The following is a 22098-nucleotide window of genomic DNA, read 5'->3' on the forward strand; positions in this document are numbered from 1 at the left end:
GCTCTTCCCAGAATAAATTATTTTCTCTGTCTAAAGCCATAGAGGGACATAGAATTCTTCCAGGTACAGCCAGAGAGAAATCTCGCACATGATTTCCCAAGCAGAAAACAATTTGTGGAGCATTTTTTTTATCAAAGACATCCTATATACCATTTTGCTTCTAAACTAGCTTTTATTGGATGGATTTGTGACAGCTAATAGGAACAAAAGTATCTGGTACAAAAGAGAGCTGATGACAGCTGAGTAATCAAGACAGATTGTCGGCACATTCAAATTTCAATAGAAAATTTCAAACCAATTGTAGACCAATGAGATGAGAGGTAATTTGGGATATAGACATACCATGTTTCCCCGAAAATAAGACCTAGCCAGACAATCAGCTCTAATGCGTCTTTTGGAGGAAAAATTAATATAAGACCCGGTATTATATTGTATTATACTATATTATATATTTATGATATTTATTACATTTATTATTTATTTTATTTTGTATAATATTTTATTATATTATACTGATCTTATATTATAGTAAAATAAGACCAGGTCTTATATTAATTTTTGTTCCAAATGATGCATTAAAACTGATTGTCCGGCTAGGTCTTATTTTGGAGAAATACATAGTACCATTCTAAGAGGGAAAGAAAACCCCAGATAAAAGAAGGAGACCAATATATGGGCTACGACTGAAGTTCTGCAAAAGAAATGGAGAAAATCAAAGAATATCAATATGAACAAGTCAATAAGATACAAAGGAAGGCAGTAAGAAAGGAAAAAAGGGACAAAGAACCTATAAGACAGACAGAAAACTATTAAAATGGCACAAAAAATAGACTTTAAGACAAAAACTGTCACAAGAGACAAAGAATAACTTTTTACAATGATAAAAGGTCAATTCACTAGGCAGATATAATAATTAGAAACATATATGCAACCAACATTAGAATTACTAAATAAATAAAGCAAAAATTAACAGATCTCAAAGAAGAAATATCCAAGAACACAACAATAGTATGAAAATATAATACGGCACTCTCTATGATGGATAGAACACCTAGACAGAAAATTAATATGAACACAATGAATTTGAACAACACTATAGACCAAATGAACCTAACAGACATATATAGAACATTCCATCTAATAGCAGCAGAATATACATTCTTCCCAAGTGCACATGAAAGATTATACAGGAGAAGTAATATGTTAGGTCACAAAACAAATCTTCAAAAATTGAAGAAGACAGGAATCATACAAAGTATCTTTTCTGAATACAATCAAGTGAACTAGATATCAAAAGCTGAAGAAAAATTGGAAAATTTCCCAATATATGGAAATTAGACAACACATTGATGTACCACCCATGGTTTAAAGAAGAAATATAACCGGGTATTAGAAACTATTTCAAGACAAAAAAAAAATGAAAGAAAAACATACACCAAAATCAATGGGATGCAGCAAAAGCAATATTAAGAGGGAAATTTATGAACATCTATGTTAAAAAAGAAGATCTCTAATAAACAACCTAACAGTTTATCTCAAGAAATGAGAAAAAGAGGAACAAAGTCCAAAGTTAGCAGAGGATAGAATAATAAAGATTAGAGTAGAAATAAATAGAGACTAAAAAAAAAAAAAATTAAATCAGTGAAACTAAGAGCTGGTTTTTTTTTTTTTTAAAAAAAAGATAACCAAATTTACAAACTGGCTAGACTGAGAAAAAAGAAAGAAAAGTCAAATAATTAAAATCAGAAATGAAAGAGAACACATTAAAACTGATGCCACAAAAATAAAAAGACTATAAGAGATTACTACAAACAATTATACACCAGCAAACTGGATAACTTAGAAGTATTTGATAAATTCCTAGAAACATACAAGCTACCAAATCTGAAGAATGAAGAAATAGATCATCTGAACATAGCAATAACGAGCAAAGAAATTGAATCAGTAATCACAAACTCCCCATGAAAGAAAAGCCTGAGAATACAGAATTCACTGGTGAATGCTACGAAACATTTAAAGAAGAATTAATGCCCATCCTTCTCAAATTCTTCTAAAAATTTGATAAGGAAAAAAAAATACTTCTAAACTTGTTTTTTAAGGCCAGAATTACCCTGTTACCAAAGTCAAACTCAAGAAAAGAAAACTGTAGGCCAGTGTTCCTGAAGGACATACCTGCAAAAATTCTCAACATAGTACTAGCAATGAAAAGACACCTTATAGAAAGGGAGAAAATATTTGCAAACCATGTAATTGTTAAGGGTTAATATCCAAAAGATATAAAGAATTCATACAACTCAATAACAAAAATAGCTTATAGCCCAATCTAAAAAATGGGCAAATGACTAGAATGGACATTATTACACAGAAGATACACAAATGGCCGAAAAGTCAAAAATATGTTTGGCCGAAAAGTCAAACATATTTAAACAAAAATATGTTAAATTTCACTGAACATTAGGGAAATGTAAATCAAAACCGCAATGATATATTACCTCAGATCTTATTAAAGTGGCTATTATCAAAAAGACAAGAGGTGACAAGTGTTGGTGAAGTTGTGAAGAAAAGAGAACACTTGTGCACTGTTGCTAGCAATTGGTACAGCCACTGTGGAAAACAGGTAGTTTAAAAATTAAAACTACCATATGACCCAATAATCCCACTCCTAAGTATTTATGCAAAAATATTGAAATCGGGATCTCAAGGAATTATTTGCACTCTTATGTTCATTTCAGCATTACGCACAAGAGCTAGATGTGGAAACAAGCTAAATTTCCATCGATGGATTCATGGGTTTTTAAAAAATCTGGTACATACATACATGGAATATTATTCAGCCTTACGAAAAGAAGGAAACCTGCCATTTGAGACAACATGGATGAATGTTGAGGTCATTATTCTAAGTGAAATAGACCAGTGATAGAAAAATTAATACTGCATAACTCTACTTACATGAGGTACCTAATATAGTCAAACTCACAGAAGTGGGAAGTAATTCAGTGGTTTCCGGTGGCTGGTGTAAGGGAGGAATGAGTAGTCATTGTTTAATGGAAACATTCTGCAGATGGTTGGTGTTGATGGTTGCATCAGCCATGTGAATATACTTAATGCCACTGAACTATACACCTAACGTGGTTAAAATAGTAAATTTATGTTATGTATATTTTACCACAAAAAAAAATACTGAGGAAGAGAGACAGACTGTGAGTGAGGTTGGCATCAAACAGAGGAGCAAAATCAACTGTTGAGGACAGAGCTGAGATCATTGCTTCCTCTTCTGGTTCTGGACTTCAGGAGTGTGTCAATTTGGTTAAAGGTAAAGGCTGATGACAACAAAGAATGGTGATGCTTTGCAGGGTTCCAGCCAGCTCTTCATCGCCTCAGAAACTGAGGCAATAAAGAGTGTAATGGAGCTTCCTTTCTATAGTGTTTCTATTCTCTTCATTTGGATGTCTTTATGCATGAGTGCTTGGCTGAGTATGATTTTCTCGATGGCTACTGTGTGAAAGCATAGGACTTTGCTGCACTTCCCCCAAGATCCTCTCTCTGTGGAGCAGAGAGAAAGCTGCATTCACCTAAATACATCTTGAGAATCTGTCATCTAGGTACTCGCTCCAAAGGAAGTTGATACGTCTATCTTTGGTAGATAGGAATCCTGACATCTAAGTCTCCTCAGTAAGTCACTAATAAAAATGGAACAGTCTCCCAGGGTATTCTGTCACATAACCTTCAAGACTAGCATTTCCATTCTCAGGGAAGACATATCACTTAGGACAGCCACATTTTCAGAGAGAAATCAATTCTCTGAACTCTGAGCTATACTTAAAACTAACTATATCCTATGCTATGCCAGGCTCACCAATGTCAGAATGAGCAACAAAGCTCCATAATGAAGCTTTCCAACTTCCATTACCCAAGTCCAATCCTAAACTATAGCCAGAGACACACGTCCAATCACAGTTCAACTGCATTTCTAAAACTGGCCTCTAATGAGGTTTGTGGGTGCCAAGTGGGACTACATGCACGACTTTGGCTGATGCTGCAGCAAATCAAATATTTCAACAGACTCAATTACTAATCCTCTGAGGACTTGAGAGGTCAATGCATTACCAAATCCTTTACTTCATGAAAGCCAATTTAAACGTCTCTCTACAGACAATGAAGAAAAAATTACAAAGAAGGACCTTTAAGGAAGTGACAGCAGCAGAGCCATGTACCAACAAGCGGAAGATCTGTGTGGGAGACACAGCTCCCAAGCTTAGTGGGTTAGAAGGAGGGATTAAATCAAGAAGAAAAAGAATTCTCTCTACATTTCTCATGGACCTGTTTGGGAAACAAAAATTTAGCAGAATTGATCGAGAAAACAATGTCCAATCAAGTTGATTTGATTCACGTATACGTTTTATACTTTCATATACTAACTTTTCCTGATTTAAAGAATTTTTATTGTTCCCACTGATTTTGATTTCGATTGAATACAGTTCTAAGATACCTGAAAATATATAATTTTTGAAGATGTATTTATACTTTCATTGGAAGCAAAGAAAGTAAGTAGAAATTCAATCCTAGAGCTACTAACATTTCCTAATGCAAACAGCTCATTTTCTGAGTAAATTGAGACTGATAATGGGAACCAAAATAAACTGCAATGTCCAAGATTGGGAGAGTTGTCGAGAGAGATAAGAATTTCCAGCGTACCAATTGTTAGCTCATGGAGTCTATTTGTGGGTGTGGAGCCTGTGCCACAAAGGGAGGAAAGCAATGGCTGGGCTCAACCTAAACACTGAGAAACCTACAGTCAACTAGATCCAGGTCAGTGATAACTAAATCTTTTTCCCCAAATTTTAAGCAGATTAACTCAATTTAGCCAATTTATTTTCACTGGAATAGTTTGTGTAGTTAGAGACTGTGAATTGAAGGTTAATCTTACTGTCTGAAAATGAATTTAGACACAACGAAATGAAAAGGTCAATAGAAAACACTATCTGTGATATTGGCAGACCAGACACTGTTGAGAACTACTGAAATCACAATTACAACATTGTGGTTCACATGTATGTCTCATTAAGTAGCTGATATTGCAGCTTTCTGTTTAATGCAATTCTTTTTCCTTTTCATGACTTCTTGGTGTCACACTGAAGGTAGAATTTGTGGATTGTATCTATTAAGAATGATTAACCACACAGTCTCCAACTATAGGAGCCACGGATAGAGAGGAAACAACTCAGAGACAGAGCTTTTCTGAAAAGTAAAGATATTTTTGCTCACCTTTGTTGAAGCTGAGAGGTCATGATGCTGACTTCAGAAATGTCTGAGGAAAAATATGTGGCTATGTTTTGGGCAGAAAATGGAGAAAGAAGAAAGGGCAGGAGGAGGAATAAAATATCTTATGATCTTTTGTAAACAACATGTAGTCACTCTTGAAAACCCATGTACAGATCATTCCAAAAAAAAAAAGAATGTATTCTTTCATATATTCCATATTTCCACCAGTTAGCAATAAAACTTCAAGTTCATCTTCCTTGATTAAGCTTATAACAAAAGGGCAAATTGCATTATATTAGGTCAACATTTGTGTTTTCTCAACAGGAAACTCAAGGAAAATTCATGACTCATTTAATTCCATTTGTAAAATGTAAGTAGGATGACATATCTAATCCAGAGCATTAGTCTATATGTGAAGAAAGACCAACTGCACAGAAAGTTCACTTAAATACTGAGACCTTTTCAGGGAAATGTACATCACTTACACGTCCACGTTCAAAGATGTGGAAAGAGTGAGCATGAAAGAATCATGTTGAGCCAGACACAACAATCAAGGCTGTTGAGTGAATGCTTTTCCATGAGCCATTATAAAGACAGTTCCTTGGCATCCTGAAGGAACAAACTGCAGCTCTGTCTCTATCTGTGTGTGCTTGTACATTCATTTGGAAGAAAGGAATAATAACTCACAGAACATGTCTGGTATAGTAAGCCTTGGTACTTTCATGTCTGATGCACAGTTGACTTTTGAAAGAATATTGTGTTCATATACCTATAAATGTTCATGCCAGTAGACAAGTATAACTTCAAAACAATTGTTACTAATTTAATGTGTCCCAAAAAGCTATCTGTGAAATTTTTAGAGCTAGAAAGAAAGTTTGGAAGTCATTGGTAATCAACATTTATAACTAACACCTTGCTTTTATTGTGGTGTTTGTAAGGAATTCCTACTTTTAATTATATAACTAAAGAGAAATTTATAAGAGAAGTGTAACTAAAGAGAAATTTAAACTCCTTCCATTCTTCTTTGTGACTATCTACAAAATGGCAGAGTTGAGTGGAAGGAGCAGTTCACCAATCCCAGAACAGGACTAAAGAGGTGATGGCATATTGTAGTATTGAATTTAAAATATCATCACTCAGAAATACTGTGCTCTTTCCAGATGGATCACATGCTCACAACCCAAGCTGAATTGATCGGAAAGATGAGCAACGTAACAGAATTCATCCTACTGGGCCTGACTCAGAATCCAGACCTGCAGAAAGTCTTATTTGCTGTGTTTTTAATCACCTACTTGATCACACTGGCAGGTAACCTGCTCATCTCGGTCACCATCTTCATCAGCCCAGCCCTGGGTTCTCCCATGTATTTTTTTCTGTCCTATTTGTCCCTTATAGATGGTTTCTACTCTTCTTCCATTGCACCCAAAATGATCTTTGACTTGATCTCTGAAAAGAACACCATATCTTTCAATGGCTGCATGACTCAGCTCTTTGCTGAACATTTCTTTGCTGGAGCTGAAATCATCTTGTTAGTTGCCATGGCCTATGACCGCTATGTCGCCATCTGTAAGCCCTTGCACTATAGGACCATCATGAGCCGACGTGTGTGTGGTTTCCTGGTTGGAATAGCTGGAGTTTTAGGGTTTGTTCATGGAGGGATCCAGGTTTTATTCATAGCCCAGTTACCATTCTGTGGCCCCAATGTCATTGACCATTTTATGTGTGATTTAATACCTGTCCTGGAGCTAACATGCACGGACACTCACACATTGGGACCCCTGATTACTGCCAACAGTGGGTCACTGTGCTTGCTCATTTTTTCTATGCTGGTTGTTTCCTATGTTGTCATCCTGTGCTCCCTGAGGATTCACAGCTCTAAAGGCCGTTACAAAGCCCTGTCTACGTGTGCCTCGCATGTCACTGTTGTCATCTTATTCTTTGTACCTTGTTCATTCCTGTACCTAAGACCCGTGACCACCTTCCCCACCGACAAAGCTATGACTGTATTTTGCACCATAGTAACTCCTATGTTGAACCCTTTAATCTACACCCTCAGAAATGCAGAAGTAAAGACTGCATTGAAGAAGCTCTGGGGGCAAATAATGAATACTAATGATGAATAACTCTCGTGATTAGAGTATTTAAGCAAAAAATTCTAGTGATATTTCGTCGGATTTATTCCCCTTAGTTGATTAAACTTGGGATTGTCAATTATCCTGCCTGCATCAATTTTCTTCAGATGCCTAAATCCTGTGGGCCGTGCTGATGTATCCATTAAGGCATCGGAGGTGCAGTGCCTAGAGCCCATAATAGATTCATGAGCCCATGAAAAGTTTTCATTACTTTTAAAGAGAGAAGAAAAATAAACATAATCCAAATACAACTTGGATTATAGTCATCTTTAAACCAACACAGTCATAAAGTATATTTTTTAACATTTTTATGGAGGAAAGGACCCATGAGGAGAAAAGTACCAGAGGCCTGCAAAAGTCATAATGTCGCCCTGATTGTGGATATGAAACAGATCAACAGCAATATTCTCTTTTTTTAATAGCAATATTCTTAAACACTTTATATACAACAATACAGCTAGAATGAAATTGTATTTTAAAAGAGGAAAAACAATGGCCAACAATGGACCAAATGAATGATGGTTGTCCCATAAGATTAAAACGGAGCTAAAAAATTCCTATTGCCTCGTGACATCATAGCTGACATAATGTTGCAGGGCCAGAAATTACTGACTGTTCGTGTGATGCTGGTGAAAACAGACCTACTATGCTGCCAATCAGATAAAAATATATCACACAACTGTCTACAGTACTTAATACTTGATAATGATAATAAATGACTATGTTACTGGTGTATGTATTTACTATGCTATACTTTTTATCATTGCTTTAGAGTGTATTCTTTCTACTTATACAAAAAGTTTTTGCTGTGGAACTGTATGCCGTGTTATGCCAGCAGCAACCTCATACATGTCGTGTTTACTGCATCTCTTGATCGCATCTATTTCTTTTGTGCTTGATTTAATCTCATGTTGTTCTGTCCAGTAACGAGCTGTACAGGCTTGTAGCCTACAGGCAATAGGCTACATAGTGATGTAAGAACAAGTACGTGCCGTGGAACTGGACAATGGTCACAAATCTGGATTGTAGAAAACAATCCATATCGTGAATATAATGAAATTCTAAGAGATCTGAAAATCCTCAGATGCTTTGAAGTCAGAGTTTGGGAGCTTTGGATCAAATAAGCTTGATTTCTCATCTTGTCTCCAGCTTTACTTAGCCTTGTAAATGTAAGCAAGTTACTTTACTTCTCTACCTGTATTTTTTTTCATCTGTAAAAGGGAAATAGCATTACATACTTAAGTTGTAAGAATTAAATGCTTTAAATTGAAAACATGAGTCAGCTGAAAAATAGCGAGACTTGCTCACACACTGTCACAGCCTTCAGAGATGTCACCAGAGCACATGGAAAGCTGAAGACTGCAGCTCCTGGCAGAGGAGCCCAGGAACACTGCAACTGTCATTCCCCAAACGTGATCACGGGAGGACCACACGTCTGCCTCAGCCTCACTTCACTTCAAAATATGTCATAAATGCCATCCATTTATGAGTAGGGACAGCATAACAGTGAGTTCTTATTTCTGCAAAGAAACTTAATGGGGCCAGTGAGCCGGTCTGGACACTAAGAACTAGCCCATCGCCATCTCTGCAGTTACAAAGGGGGAGCTGGTTGGGGTAAGTGTGAGATGCTTGCACAGAACTTGTTTCAAAAGCTCTCACAAATGACGGATCCTGTCCCATTCTGGTCCTCTGGAAGGAGGCAGAGATAGAGAATCCCTGTGCCAGAGACCAAAAGAACTATCTCTGCAGAGCTTGCGATTCCTGGGGAAGAGCTCAGAAACTGTTTTCAGGAAACTTCTCACCCAGGTATTTAAATACGATGTGATGCTGACACGTCTCGTGTTCCAGGACTTTATATCAGGTCAGATCTCACTATATATGAAGAATTTTTTAAAGTAGATGTTTTGCCATAAATTCATATGAGTAACCATCTTGTCAATGTAAGCAAACAACGGTATGTTTAAAAAATCAAATTTCCCTTTTAAAGATCTAGTTGTAGCCCCCAAGAAAGATGGAATGAAAGAGTATAATATAAAAATAAGGATGATAACGATGATGATGACGATGATGTTGATGACAGCTCGTGTTTATTGAGTTACAGAAATAAAGTCATTTTTGTTTCCTGCTTTACCATTCATTATCCATCTGCAATTTCTTACTAGGTACAGAACTTTTTCATGGCATGTTTTACCTCTTCATTTCTCAGGGTATAAATGAGTGGATTCAACATAGGTGTCAGAATACCACTAAACACGGCCATGTTTTTGTCTACAGATAAAGTGGACGAAGGACACATATAAGTAAATACACAGGGCACAAAGAACAGGACAACAACCGTGAAGTGGGCTCCACAGGTGCAGAGGGCTTTGCGTCTCCCCTCTGCACTGTGTGACCTCAGGGAGCACAGAATGACAATGTAGGAGGCGCCAACATGAGGAAGTTCAACAGGCAGATGACACCACTGTTGGCGGTGACCAGCAGACAAGAGATGTATGTGTTGGTGCAGGCGAGTTCTAGGCAAGGGGTACAAGTCACAGACAAAGTGATTGATTACACTGGGCCCACAGAAGGGCAACTGAGGGACCAGGAGGAGCTGAACCAATGAATGCAGGAAGCCCCTCAGCCAAGTCACCCCCACCGGCATGGCACAAAGATGCCTGGTCATGATAATCGTGTAGAGAAAGGGCTTGCAGACAGCCATAGTGATCATAGGCCATCACGTCAGCAGGATGATCTCCACGCCTCCCAAAAAATGGGTTCCAAAGAGCTGAGCCATGCAGCCCTCGTAAGAGATGGTTCCCCCCATACAAGGAGTCAGCAATGAATTTAAGGGCCAAAGAGGATGAACAACAGGTGTCAATAAAGGACAGGTTGGCCAGGAAAAAATACATGGAGGAGGCCAAAGTAGGACTGGAGGTGATGGTGACCTAAATGAGCGTGTTGCCACAAACCGTGACCACATAGATTATCAAAAAGTCCACAAAGAGAACTCTCTGTATTTGTGGGTTCTATGAAAGTCCCAGCAGGAAAACGTCTATGATATTGTGTGGTATTGCAATATTCCAAGGACACTGAGAATACAGGTAAAGTATTGCCTGTAAAGTCAAGAGAGAAATAGAATCGTAACAGAATTAATTCCAGAGAAGAAAAAAAAATGTCACAAGGTTTCCTTTAACTGCATTCACTTTCCTTTATCCCTCTTAACCCTTTTGATCCAAAATTCTTGTAATAATTTATTCTGTCAATCACAACATGTCAGCCTATGTCTGTGAGCTAACTTTAGCATCACTGGGCACTAGATATCTAAGTTATTACATTAAAGTAATAATTTAATTATCCAAAAGGAATGGAACATTTGGCAGATACTGGTTTTCTAATTCAATGGAGTCCATTCTGACAATTTTCAGCATGGGTCCACATAGACAAGATGGTCCTTGAGAAAACCATGAATATTTCAGATCTCCTGAAATCACTGCATGTACAGTCCAAACCTTTTGAATCAAATCTTTCTTCTTGAACTTTGCAATGAGGTTCGCCACACTTTTTGTTGGTGTTTCCAACAGTAACACAAACTGATGCAAAACCAGTGGAAGCAGAATTGGGAGAAACTGATTTGGTTGCAGGTGGAGACTTGCCCAACTTCTCCATTTCTCTCCTTGCTCATTTGCTCCCACTCCGTGCCCTTGCTGTGGACAACCTCCTGTCTAGGAAGTAACTGAAATTATGCTTCCTCTTTGGTTTATGCATTTTACATACTTTGGGTTTTGCTTTCCCGGGGCTTGGGGAAATCCTTCTGAATAAAGGCTGCTAATCCCTCTGCAGTCTACAGGGAAGAGTCAAAAAAAGTTTGGTGAGAATCAATGGAAGATTCCATTAAATGATTATCTGCTTAATCTGCCTATTCAGTACACAATGAAATATACACAGGGAAGGGAGAACAGATGCCCTGTCTTAACCAGCTATAAATTAGAATCTCATCTGGCAGAATATTCCTACGCATGCTTTATCCCCTTAATATTAAGGAAATGTCTCTATCGTAGATTTGGTTAAACAAAAACTGTCACTCATGCCACCCACCCCAATGGACCATTTTCCTGAAAACAAAGACCTTCTTACATTCGCTAACTCCCTCAACTTTTTGAAGATCTGATGCTCAGTATGATCAGAATTAAAGGAGACTTGTTAAAAATCAGAGAAAGAAAGAGATACCCGGATATAAGAAACACTGGAGAGAAGATTCCTGTGTTGATCAGGAAGCTACCCCTTTTTCTCTCTCCACGCTTGATTGCAAGAAGGCAAATACAGCTTCTGCAAGTGACAATTCTTGTGGGGAACTTTCCAGAGGAGAACCTGTGGCTGAGAGCACAGACAGCAGTAATGGAGCAAACACATGTGTAACACTTAGTCTTTGCCACGCACAATCCTAAGTGCTTTACATGTATCAATTCATTCAATCCTCACAACATACCCCTGAGCTATATTACTGTCTTTATCCTCATTTTGTAGAAGGAGAAAGTGAGACACACATTTAGCACCTTCAGAAGTATATTTGGCTAATAGGAGACAGAGCTCGGGCTTGTACCCAGGAACTCTTGCTACAAAGTCTGTGGGCTTTTCTGTACTATATTGTCACTTAAATTGATCTGGGTTTGAATCTTTCTTCTGCCATTTATTTACTGTGTAATCGTGGACAACTTCTCAATGTTCTTATCTATAAAAGAAAGATGAGAGTGCTGCTGTACCCTGAGGTTGTAGAGAGGCGTAAATGAAAACAGTGCATATGAAGCATTTGCACAGAGCCTGGGTGTGATTAATGTTCAATAATAAATGGCATCTCTGATATCACCATCATCAACACTATGGGCAAAAAGTTCTCCATGTGCCTTAAGGAACCAAGGACCTAAGTGTATGCACTCAAGAGAAGCAGGTACTCATATGGGTATAATTTGATTATAAATATGAAAAATGCTCTAATACTGATCCCCATACAGAATACAAGAGTAGAGAAAATACAGTCAATATGAATATTTGTAGTACACAATTTAGCCAAATAATGAAAATGTATGCTTCCAAATAAAAATGTTAAGCTGATTTATTGCTGTGGTTCAAATTTGTGGGAGTACAAAATCAATTATTTGTTCAAAACTAGCCAAGAAAAATGTCTCCTGTTTGAGTTATCCAGGAGAAACAAAATATTTTGTGGAAAGTAACGAGAATTTTAGTAAAATTATTCCACTGCATTTTTATTTTTGTTGCATTTTTCTTGTTTAATTTTTAAAATAGATCCTAGAAAACTTACATTGACTGGATCTGAGGACACCAACAGGTCGCCAGATTTGGATTTGTTTGTTTTTTTAACATCCTAACATCATGGAATAGTGGATGCATAAGTGTTCTTAAAGGGTCATCTAGGTCAGCTCCAACCATAGTGTGGGGACAGAGCCCCAGAGAGCAGTTTCTAGGCTCTCGGCCTCAAGTGGAAAGGTGCTCACTTGGGTAGTAAATGGCCATCAACTGTGATTGGATGGCCATCAGCTGTGGCTAGTTGGCCGTCAGCTGGAACCAGTGAGCCACTGGCCACTAGTATAACTGCTGTGGCTACGTTAGCAGCAAATGGGGGCTAGCAAGAAGATGGTGGCTGAGCTAGCAAGAGCGGATTGTCGCCAGCGAGAATATAATGGTATGACTTCCCTATCTATGGCTCCATGGGTGTTCCTGTTTGGCCTCACCATGTCCTGCGTTCTTATGTGGGGAACGGGAGCTGTGACCTTGCGTGACACCCTGCATGACACATGGCGCAGTGAGCAGGGTCTCCCGCATGACACATAGCATCCCAAATTTCGGTGTTTCACCTAATTAAACTCCTGGATGAAATTCGAATTGTTTTTTACATTGAGGCAAAGCATAGCCCAGGAAATCACTATTGATTACAGAAACTCATCTGTGTTGCAAGTGTCTTAGAACAGTAGTAGGTGAAAACCCAAACGGGAGTCATTCATTTACAAGCAGCTGGGAATTCACTGCATTTCCCATTTCCCTTTTAGTTGCTGAAGACCCCTATGATATCTAAAATCATGTTTTCCGTTGTCTCCATTTCAAATATGGTGAATTTAAGACTCAGAGACATTAGGTGCAGCTGGTCCAAAGTCACAAGGGTGATTCATGGCAGAAGTGCAGCTGGAGCCCAGGTCATTCGTTACTCCAGGTTACTCCAGTTCTCTTTCCAATATAACACCATCTTCCAATGTCCACTTTCATCTTTTACAAGCCATGAAAAGCCCTGCTGCTAATATTGGGGAGAAATGCCTCACAGAAGGAGTAGCTGGCTTGTTAGCTCTGCTTTCTGCTAAAAATACTCATCAGCACAGTCTCAGAGAAAACCTTTCTCCTTCCACCGAAAAGGGTCATTTATAAGGTTATCTATGATGACATAGGGATTATCAGTATCTGTGCTCTCTGCCTCTCCACGGTTGCAGAAGCAGTGCTGGAACTGGCTTTTGCCTTGTTCCCAGGTTAGAACAATGTTGATGCTATCATTTAATTAGTCCCTTTGTATACAGTTTTGGTCTCACAAGGAAGGGACTTCTATTCTGCCTCCTAGACGTGCCCATTGTCCTTCTAATGTCTAGAGAGAGAGTCCACAAATTGTCAGGAGGAAAAGGGAATTACGATATTTCGGGAACTGATATTACACGGTCAGTGCCCTGATTTACGGAAATTGCTAACTGGACAAAAATAAAAACCAACAGCATTTACTGAGCATCTTCTGTGTTCTAAGCACAGGTCCTAGGCCTTTTCACATCATCTCTTTCATCTCCCCCCATAAAGCTGCAAGAAAAGTATCACTTTCCTTTATCCTCACCTCCACTGTGTGGTGTGCTAAAAGATCAGGGAAACTAGAGTTAGAGTGACCTGCACTGAAATTGCACTTCTACCATTTCAATAAGTACTTTTCATGCCCTACCAAATAAAAGATAACATTTGCTAAATGTCAGGGATATCATTGTGAATCAGACAGACATGGTCCCTGGCAGCATGGAGCAATAGCCACTTCCACAACAAAGCAGAGACGTAAGCAAATAAAATATTAGAAAATCAAACATGGAATTGCTGGGTTCATTTTATATATTTTTTAATGCTGATGAATACTGAGAGGGATATACCTGTTTAATACTTATTAACTTATGCAGCAAATTTTCCTCCAGAAAATTTGTAACCACTTACATTTCAATACTCTTGCCTGTTCAGCACACATATGCAGCATTTCCTCAATACTGAATGAATCCTATTCTAAGCCTTCTCCAAACCTGTTCCCTGAAAGCTTCTAGAAAAAGTCACAAAATTGGGAGGATTTAGTCAGCTATAAATTTATGTCATCAACTTCAAAAGGCCCATCAACATTGCCCAGAAATCCTACAATATGTCTGTAAGCAACACATTTTTCTTTTTTTCTTTTTTATACAACAGGTTAGCTTCAGTGTGGAGGATGGAATAATAATGAACTGGAAGTAGGAACATGTGAGAGTAGGAAGAAATTGGGGAAGAAATGGTGGCCCACTCTAAGGCAGTGCCAGTGAGGATGGAGGGGACATTTAGGAGGTAAAACCGCTCTGGAGGTTGCACAAAATGGAAGGTTTTTAGAGGCAGAGAGAGTCAATCAACACGTTTTTCCAATTCTCAAGGACCATTAAAAACGTTCTTCCACTTTCTTCAAAATTCTATTCCCCAAACTCCAATCTCTATCTGCCCTTCACTTTTCACTCAAACACTTCTAGGTCTCAGAACAACATTGCAGTCTATGACCTTCCTCCTCTCCCTCTCTCATTCCAAGACCTGCATCTTTCCTGGTGGCTGTTCCCACCTCCCCTCACCCATGTTTCCCCCAATAAATATCTTGCACATATACTCTCTCTTAGCTTTTGCTTCTCAGAAAACTAGGACTGGTACGGAATATATAAAGAGCTCTTACAAATCAATAAGACAAGACAGAAAGCCACATGAGAAGTGAACACCACTTCAGCAAAGAAGATATCAAGTGGCCAGTAAACACGTAAGAGCAGTGAGGAGCTCTCCTTTTTAATCATATGAGAAATGTGATATAGGACCACAATAAAATACTACTGCACACAATGCAATATACAGATGATGTATTATAGAAATGTACACTCGAAACCTATATAATTTTACTAACCAATGTCACCCCAATACATTTAATAAAAATTAAAAATACATACTACTGCAATGCTCCCCCTACATGGCTAAAATTAAAAGGACTGTCAATACCAAATGTCTGTTGTCAATATGGAGGAATGGTATCTCTCATATGCTGCCAATGGAAATGTGTAATTGTTTTCCAAATATATATTAGAAAATTATACGAGCTTGTTAAGTAATGTCGAATATACATGTAACCTATGACCAGAAAGTCCACTCCGAGGTATAAATCTAAAGAAATGTGAGCACCTGTGCATTAGAAGACACATCACTGAACGTGTTAACAGAGCTATTCGTAATAGCACAAAACTGGTAACATCTTGAATCTATATCATCAATGGAATGGATAGAGTATTATGGCTTATTCATATAACAGATTAACATAGCAATGAAAATAGGAATAGTAACAACATGAGTGAATCTCACAAACATAACGTTCAGCTGGAAAATAGAGCCATAAAAGAATACACACTATAAAAATTGCATTTATTTAAAATTTTAAAATAGACCAATCTATTTACCATGTGTGCTTACATGGTAAATGTATGAGAATATAAAGAAAAGCAGAGGAGCTTTATCGTAAGAGTCGGATTACTATTGACCTTTGAAAGAAGACAGATGTGATTGGGAAGAGATGTAATGGTTCCTGGTAGGGCTAGAAATCTACGTAATGATTTGTGGTCATATCAGTGTTCCACTTTACAATTCAAAGATTTTTTTCTTTGTCTTGGTTTTTAATGGTTTGATGATAATGTGTTTCGAGTGAATTTCTTTAAGTTCATCCAGTGAGTTTTGCTGAGTTTCTTGAACCTGCAAGTTTATATATTTCATCAAATTTTGGAAGTTTTCAGCCATTATTTTTTCAAATATTACATTGTGATACTCTATCTTTTATAAATTAAAGATAGTGATTTTTCAGTTTTAGTAGGCAATTAATCTTGTCAGTTTCAGGTTGCAATTTCCAACCTGAAATTGCAGGACTGTGATTCCTATGTGGGTTCAATGATCAATTCCTTTGCAAATGTGCGCCACCCAGTGGCCAGTCTGGGACTTGAGTGGTGTTTTAACCTGTAATGCCATTTTCAAAGACTTTGGCATGCTGTTTTAGTTCAGATCCACACACTTGCGGCTCAAAGGTGAGCCCTGGAATTCATACACAACTTTACAGGCTTACTCTCTTGAGTGCCCTCCTCTTTTTTATCTCCCTGATGTTTTCTGCCTCTGGAAACTTGGCTTTAGTTCTCTGTCTGCACACTTCCCACAAGTGAGTCTGTGTCAATGGTAAAGATTCAGGAGGACACAGAGAATAAAAGCAGTGGGGATTAGTCCCATGCTCTTGAGATCACAGCTTCTATGGTTGAATAGAAAGATTCCCCTGCATAAGGGTTTGTGGCACCTGACCAGTCACCTTTGTTGTTGCTGTCACCACTTCGCTACCACAGGACTGACTGGTCTGGGACAGTAGAGGACAGAGAAGGAAAAATAATTAAATTAAAAAAAAGAAAGAAGAGATCCACTCTCTGACGCACTCGTCTGACAAACACATGGCCCTCTTGGAGCTCTGTGTGTGCTCCTAGTGCAGACTTCCAGTTCCACGGAGCTTCTGAGTCCAGACCAAGCGATATGGGCAGAGGAGAGTGGCAACAGAAACTTCAAATGTGATCTCCTTCCCCAGTGTGCCTGCTCTCATTTACAAGCCCTCAGGTAGCTTCTCCATGCATTCTGTCTAGGGTTTATAGCTGTATCACTATTGGGAAGAAACAGTGCATTATACTCACTTGGATGAACTCAAGTGCTTAAAGATGGGGTAGATTTTGAAGTTGAGACAAGATTTGCTCATCAGTCAGCTACTAAATGAGAGAAAGAAAGAGAGAGAAAGAGAGAAAGAGAGAGGTTAAGTTTTGAGGCCAAGACAAAAGAAAAGTGAATGAAAGACTGTGGTGGAGAATCACTACTGGTTAAGAAATAGGCATATAGCTATATCTCATTAACTCACTAACCTGCAGAACATAATGCAAGGTAAGTTGGTACCTTCTGTCTCCTACTCAAAATTTTCATCAGAACACTACCGGTATATGTGGCTCATGCTGAGGAACAGATGCAATGAATTTCCTCTAGAGAGAAGAGCTAGACTGTATTGAAAGGAAGGTAAGGAGAAGGTGGACCCTCCCATGAACTACAGAAGGCAGGTGCTGAAGATTCTGGGGATAGAAAATTACCCTTTAGAAAAAAGGATGGGAGACAAGAGAAAGTGCTTCCACGGTGCATAGAACTGTTTTAAAACTGAAGTTACTGGATTATAACAACCTAGACTTGACTGAGTTCTTTGCTCTCACGTGAAAATGAGAGTTCATAGTAAAGTGGTACCTTTCTGCACAGCTAGTTCCATGTCCATTATAAAACATACATACCCGCAGTCTTAGCCTCTCAAAGCTTCTAAATACATTCATTGTAATATCCTTATTTAGTTCAGTCAAACATAATTCTACTCCAATCAGTACTATTTATCAACCAAAAAGCAGAATAAATTTAAGTGCTAGATGTACAAGGCCAATGGATGGCTCCCTGGGAAAAACACTTCTCAGATATGCAAATCTCCAGGAATCCTGTGTCTTACACATGAACACCCAACTTGAAGTAAATCTTAGACTAGTAAAAAGGCCCTTCAACAAAAGATCTGTGCAGAACTTAGAGGCCCTGGAGAGGAGAGGATGTTTCAGAGTCCAGCCAAACTGGCCTGCAAAGGAAAGAAAGCTTTGCAAAATATACGAGTTCTGCAATTAAGTTCGTGAATGCATCCTAGAAAAAGTGTTACATAACTCATTGCTGAATATCACTATCGTCACCTTTGAAGTACTCCCCTATGGAAGCTATGCACCGAGGCCAGTACCTAGTCCACCCTTCAAAGCAATTCTGGAACTCTTTTTCTGAAATGGCCATCAGAGCTGTCGTCCTAATTACTGTTGATATCCTGAATGTCATCCTAATGTCTTCCTTTCAATATTTCCTTTATCTTCGGGTAAAGAAAGAAGTCACTGAGGGCCAGATCAGGTGAGTAGGGAGGGTATTCCTATACAGTTATTTGTTTACTGGCTAAAACTTCCCTCACAGACACTGCTGTGGGAGCTGGTACATTGTTGTCATGCAAGAGCCATGAATTGTGGCGAAAAGTTCAGGTCATTTTCATCTGACATTTTCACACAGCCTTTTTAGCACTTCCAAATAGTGAACTTGGTTAACTGTTTGTCCAGTTGGTACAAATTCATAATGAATAATCCCTCTGGTATCAAAAAAGTTTAGCAACATCATTTTGACTATTTGGATTGACAGAACTTTTTAGATTGTGGAGAATTGGCTGACTTCCATTGTACACTTTACACTTTGTTTCAGGGTCATATTGGTACACCCATGTTTCATCACCAGTGATAATATGGCCCAAAGCATTGTCTTGCCTGTCCAAAAGGTCTTGGCAAACTTTGACTCTCCTTTCTTTTGTTCATTGGTGAGCTCCTTCAGGACCATTTTTGCACACACCTTTCTCATGCCAAGATTTTCAGTTAAGATTTTCCTGTTTCTCTATCGATGTTTACTTAGTCTGCTGTGCTTCTCACAGTCAGCCGACAATTTTGACACACAATTCGATGAATTTTTGCAATGTTTTCATCAGTTCTTCTCGTTACTGGCTACCTTGACCTGTCTTCATCAGTGACGTGTTCTCTCCCCTACCGCAGCCCACGGGGACAGGAGGGCTCGGCCTGAGGGAGAATGGCGAGGAGATTGAGAAAAGACACGGAGACAGGAAAGCTGGGATCGGGAGGTCCATCTTCCACGGATGGCGTTATTTCACACAGTTTTTATACAGTGTTAGAACAGGTGTCTATACGAACAAGTATTAGCAGAACAAGCAGGTGCCAGTAGAACATTCTGTTCTGTGTATTGGTAAGTTTGTATATTTGTGGCTGTATTAGCATTATCTTGTATTTTCTGGGAAGATGCTGTGGCGAGGCTTCCCATGGGAATGACCTTGCAGGCTGCAAGGCCCTTGTCAGCTCACAGCTCGCTCCCTACTCTCCAACTTCTCGCTTTAAGCCGCAGCCTATGAGTCTCATGCTCTACCGACTGAGCTAACCGGGCCTTATATATAAAACCAGACAAACAGAATTAAACCAAGCCACCCTAGTCTGATAAAAGTGTTATGAATGTAATAGTAATTGAATTATGTACCTCTCCAGGGGACAAAACCTTTATGTTGAAACGTACTGAAAGAATAGATGGAGAACTGATGTCAAACTAAAATCATTGACTATAGCCAATTAGATGACCCCTATGTGGCTGTGTCCGTCTTAGGTTGTTCCTTCCTTGAGGAATCTTACCCATCATTGACTAGCGAGCCATCTTTTTGGGTCAAGTCTTTTGGATGGCCCCTATGCGGCTGTGCCTGGCTTAGGTCATTTTTACCCGTCATTGACTAACCAGCCATCTTTTGGGGGTCAAGTTCTCCAGATGGCCCCTTATGTGGCTGTGTCTGGCTTAGGTTGTTCCTTCCTTGAGGAATCTTACCCGTCATTGACTAGCCAGCCATCTTTTGGGGTCAAGTCTTTTGGATGGCCCCTATGCGGCTGTGCCTGGCTTAGGTCATTTTTACCCGTCACTGACTAACCAGCCATCTTTTTGGGGTCGAGTTCTCCACATGGCCCCTATGTGGCTGTGTCTGGCTTAGGTCGTTCCTCCCTTGAGGAATCTTACCCGTCATTGACTAGCCAGCCATCTTTTGGGGGCCAAACAGGAAGGCATAGGTGTAAGTACAAAGGCGAGGTAAAGTCCCCAAAAGGATCTGTCTCACAGATTCTAATTTGTGTTATCTAATTTTTTCTGGGGTGAGATGTTGGGGTGAAGCCTCCCATGAATGACCTTGTAAACTGCACGGCCCCTGTCAGCCCACAGCCCACTCTCCAAATCTCCCCCTTCTCTTTTTGCTTTAAGCCATAGCTGATGTTGATTAAGACGGAGATGTACGAGTCAGTGTTGGGTGACTCAGTAGCCGACTGAAAAAATACAAAACAGAGTAAATACTAGAATAAAGATACCACACAGAAACCAGAATGAATGTCGAAGAAGTTTAAAGGGGTTAAACCCCTTGAGTTGGGTAAGCAACTGTTGAGCTACATCAGCCAGGTGAGAATGGGATTGTGTGTATGTTGAATGTCAAGAATTTTTTGATGGAAAAGAACTTATGATGAGGGGACTGTCTGTCCACCTGTGAGGACTAAACAAAATAAACATAAAACAATAAACAGAATAGCAATAGCACCCGCAAACCCTTCACCTAAAGTCTTTATCCAATTGAAGGGTTTAAAGTAGAAAGTCCTTCTGTAGCCACAGAAAGTGTCTCTTCTCCAGGGAGGAGTTGAAGCTTGGCGTTAGACATGTGATCAACTTCTTGTTGTAGTTGTAAAATGTCCACAGTGAGATTGGGCATATGTCCCAGGAGATGGGCTTGTACCTTAGACCAAGAGGTACGAATTTGATTAAAAGAGAAAGGGGTTACACAATAGGTAGATATATTCCAATCACATTTTAAAGTAATTATAGTATGGAGATTTTTCCAATTGATCACCAAGAAATACAGCAGTAGTTTCTAAGTCAGCTAATCTAACATTAATTTTTTGATCTTCACTTGTTGATTCCAAGATTTACTAGCATTTTCATGCCATTTTTGTACAAATTCAGTGGTCTGTACCGTTTGGTGTAGAGCTACTCCAGAAACGGCAGCTACAGTGGCTATAGCAATTATCTCTATAATAGCTGCAATTAAAAGTCCAATAAATCTTTTGGTTCTTCCTGCGGCTGTCAGGCTGTGCTTCAGTGTGTTATTCATGATATGGTTTAATACACCGACTGGGCACCCACAAAGGACGTTCTTCTGGTCCTGGAGAAACACAAGCAGAACCTCTCCCCCATGTTAACAAGATTCCTAACCGCCACTGATTAGTTTGAATATCTTTCCCCCAAATGGGCACATTCACAAAGGCTTTAGGACTATGGAGATTGTTAAAATGTCTTTTTGTAGCTGTGTGCCCAAGGTGTGGTTCTGTGCTTGAGCCAGAAGAATTTAAAAAATTTTAAAGTGAACATAGTTTTTGTTAATTGTGCCTGTGGGGGGGTCCCCTATTTCTCTCCGATTTTGTTAAATGTCTTTTTAGCTGTAGGAGCATGGCGAGCAGCAGGGGGCAGAGCAGGGAGCTCATGGTGCCCACGGGAGCCATGCGCCGGGGGCACCCGCACTGCCCTAGCCCGGCAGCACCAGGGGTGGTGGTAGCCAAATCCCTATGGCACGGGCCTGGGCGTGCAGTCAGCTTTTCCGCGGCACCCTCCAGAGCCCTGGGCGCAGGTAGTGCAGCAGTGTTGATAGGATGAGCCGGGAGGCTGGTGGCAGCCGGAATCGATGGGAGGTAGGAGGGGGCACTTTTGGCGGCCTCCACAAGAGAGC

The 22098-nt window shown here is 39.3% G+C and overlaps 1 protein-coding gene and 1 pseudogene across 4 annotated transcripts; one reads left to right on the forward strand and one right to left on the reverse strand.

Moving 5' to 3' along the window:
• The first annotated feature begins 3488 nt into the window (after window positions 1-3488).
• Window positions 3489-7385, forward strand: LOC117030652 (olfactory receptor 4C45-like). 4 transcript variants are annotated; one of them, XM_033120823.1, is made up of 2 exons: window positions 3489-3499; window positions 6470-7385. In XM_033120823.1, exons 1-2 carry the CDS (start codon window positions 3489-3491, stop codon window positions 7383-7385), a joined length of 927 nt encoding a protein of 308 aa, XP_032976714.1. The 4 variants fall into 4 exon arrangements, with proteins under 4 accessions (XP_032976714.1, XP_032976713.1, XP_032976712.1 ...); XM_033120822.1 differs by lacking the exon at window positions 3489-3499 and adding an exon at window positions 5985-5998; XM_033120821.1 differs by lacking the exon at window positions 3489-3499 and adding an exon at window positions 6044-6057.
• Window positions 7386-9552: 2167 nt separating this feature from the next.
• LOC117029627 (olfactory receptor 4C3-like) lies at window positions 9553-21486 on the reverse strand (annotated as a pseudogene).
• Window positions 21487-22098: the final 612 nt, after the last annotated feature.

The sequence above is a fragment of the Rhinolophus ferrumequinum genome, chromosome 11 (assembly GCF_004115265.2).
Source record: "Rhinolophus ferrumequinum isolate MPI-CBG mRhiFer1 chromosome 11, mRhiFer1_v1.p, whole genome shotgun sequence".
NCBI classification, from domain to species: Eukaryota; Metazoa; Chordata; class Mammalia; order Chiroptera; family Rhinolophidae; genus Rhinolophus; species Rhinolophus ferrumequinum.